Source organism: Phytophthora parasitica, assembly GCF_000247585.1.
Source record: "Phytophthora parasitica INRA-310 unplaced genomic scaffold supercont2.17, whole genome shotgun sequence".
Taxonomy (NCBI): domain Eukaryota; phylum Oomycota; class Peronosporomycetes; order Peronosporales; family Peronosporaceae; genus Phytophthora; species Phytophthora nicotianae.
In genome coordinates, this window is record NW_008649003.1 from 1,137,424 (window position 1) to 1,139,820 (window position 2,397).

At 46.2% G+C, this 2,397-nt stretch overlaps 2 protein-coding genes across 2 annotated transcripts in view; one reads left to right on the forward strand and one right to left on the reverse strand.

Annotated features, from left to right (window-relative positions):
- Positions 1-13: 13 nt before the first annotated feature.
- On the forward strand, positions 14-891 carry PPTG_09366 (hypothetical protein; the record flags this gene model as incomplete). The annotated part of the gene is made up of 1 exon (XM_008904295.1): positions 14-891. One exon carries the CDS (start codon positions 14-16, stop codon positions 842-844), a length of 831 nt encoding a protein of 276 aa, XP_008902543.1. The 3' UTR covers positions 845-891.
- The window catches only part of PPTG_22510 (hypothetical protein), a gene marked incomplete at its 3' end in the record, with an annotated part of 5,156 nt that continues 3,649 nt past the window's right edge, over positions 891-2,397 (reverse strand). Inside the window, exons 2-5 of the mRNA XM_008904367.1 lie at positions 1,450-2,291; positions 1,324-1,384; positions 1,120-1,248; positions 891-1,055 (exon numbers count right to left, since the gene is read on the reverse strand). Coding sequence (XP_008902615.1) covers positions 891-1,055; positions 1,120-1,248; positions 1,324-1,384; positions 1,450-2,291 — 1,197 coding nt within the window. The remainder of the gene's footprint in view (positions 1,056-1,119; positions 1,249-1,323; positions 1,385-1,449; positions 2,292-2,397) is intronic.

Consider the following 2,397-nt stretch of genomic DNA (forward strand, 5'->3'; position numbering starts at 1 on the left):
AGGTGTCTCCAACATGGAATTATGTGCTCGATGGACAGCATTGGGCTCGTTTTATCCGTTCGCTCGCAACCACAATAATTTGGATTCTCCAGCGCAAGAGACCTACGTGTGGCCTGAAGTCACAGTAGTTGGCCAGAAGTTCATCGGCTTGCGGTATCGACTTTTACCGTACATTTACACGCTAGGTTATCACGCCCACAGAGATGGTCTGCCGATTGCTCGTCCACTGCTCATGGAGTTTCCTACTGACACTGTCACTCACAACATAAATTACCAGTTTATGCTCGGTAACGCGTTGTTGGTGACTCCAGTGATATCCAAGGGCGCGACAGCCGTGACGGGATATTTTCCTCGTGGGGTCTGGTACAACGTTTTTGATTATTCGCAAATTTTGACGTCTGGCGCGTATTTAACGATCGGCGTGACGATATTCGACATGCCTGTGCATATTCGCGGTGGAACTATCCTGGCGATGCATCAACCAGCTCTTACGACTGCAAGTGCTCGCCTCACACCGTTCGATATCCTGATCGCATTGTCTTATAATGGAGAGGCTAGTGGAGAATTGTACGTGGACGATGGCGTGACGATCAACCCGAGAGCCACAATCGTTAATTTCACTGCGTCGACTGGTATATTACGGTCAATAGTTTCTCAAAATGACTACGAAGGTGCGCACACGAGTTTGGTGAACAAAGTGATCGTGCTTGGCGTAACTTCGTCACCTTCCCGTGTGTCCCTCGGATCCATCTCTAAATATGATTCCGACACGCAGTGTCTGGAGATTGATCTCTCAAGTACCAACCAAACTATTGACACGGACTTCATGATCATTTGGAACTGAGGATATCTGTTTAAGTACAGTTGAATACAGCTATATCTCGAAGGAACTAACCGCTATTTAAGTCGGTTGCTGATACTTTCTGCTGCTTGTTTTCGGTACTGGTAGAAGTTGCAATATCGGCATACACAGCACCTGGTCGGCGACGCCAGTTGACTTCTGCGTTCTGATCGAAGTTTAACGCAAATTTCATTAAACACGTCGCGTTCATTTTCTGGCAGTGGATATCAGCCATAGTTAGCAATAACAAAATAACTATGACCTGGTGTACTTCTTACCCTCAGTACAGCTTTGTAAAGAACAGGTTCACGTAGGTGCAGATGCACTTGAGTCTTGATCTGCAAGGCTTTCATGATCAGATTCTGCACCGCACCAGATTCTGCCAGTGGATCAATTGCCAGAATTGCCTGTGAACAACGAAGCATCATGACATGTCAGTCTTCATGTCTTTATCAAAAGTGAATTCTAGAATTTTTCTTTACATCTCGGACGACAGAAATCGGCAAAATCCCTCGCTGCTCCGTGTCACGCTGTTCCAATTCGCTTCATCACGCAGAAGCACTGAAGTTAGCACTCAAAGATAACTGAATCCAACGTGAAATATCTACCTCAGAAGCAGTGCGTAGTAATCCTGAATCTCCTTAAAATGTTGTGTTCGAATTGTCTTGACGAAAAATCCAAGCGGGTACTTCACATCTAACGGCAGAATGTCATGGATATACAAAATAGAGTCGTTTCCACCACGCTTCATCTTGTGCATGTCCCGAATGATAGACTGCTCAATAGCTTGCAATTGTGCCGACGTCTTCAAAGGGAAATACGTTCTCAGTGCGACCAATGCATCTTTCAGCAGTACCCGTCGCTCAGTCACGAAGCTTTCTACGTTGTAAAGCTCGCACAGTCGAAGCAGGAGTTGCTGACAGCCTTGGATCATGTGTTCTTGATCCACGTACACAAGATCGGAGACAGCACCAGTCAAGCACAGCAAGAACATTTCGATTTCCGAGTCCCAGCTAAACAACTGCAACGCTAGTAACAAATTGTAACCCCACTCGGCGATCAATGGTTGGAATCCGTACTTGCGATGCAGCTTCTCATACAAAACCTTCTCGAGCGGGTATCGTCCTAGCGGGTTACGCTGCTCGCGCTTCCGCTTTTCAACCCAGACCTTACGCACCACTTTCTCGACGTCAATTTTCTTGAGAACTCTTCTCTTCAATTTTCCACGATGACGTAAGAACAGAGGCACCGCGTCATGCGTGCCGAGAGCCATGATATACTCTGATCTTTTCTTCGATGGGGACCCAGAAGTTGGCGATACTGCAATGGTTATCACACCAGATTCGTTAGGGAGTATACTTGGAAGCATTGAGCTCTTCCGAACGGCACGATCAAGCTGATGATGTAAGATATTGAGCTCAACTCGTGCTTCCTCGACATCATGCCAAATCTTATCATAAGTAAATAGTTAGTTAGTGAATAGTATAACGAATAGATTACATAACTGCGTACCCGACTCAAGTGAAGGTTAACGCCGCAGTGCTTTTGCAGACGCT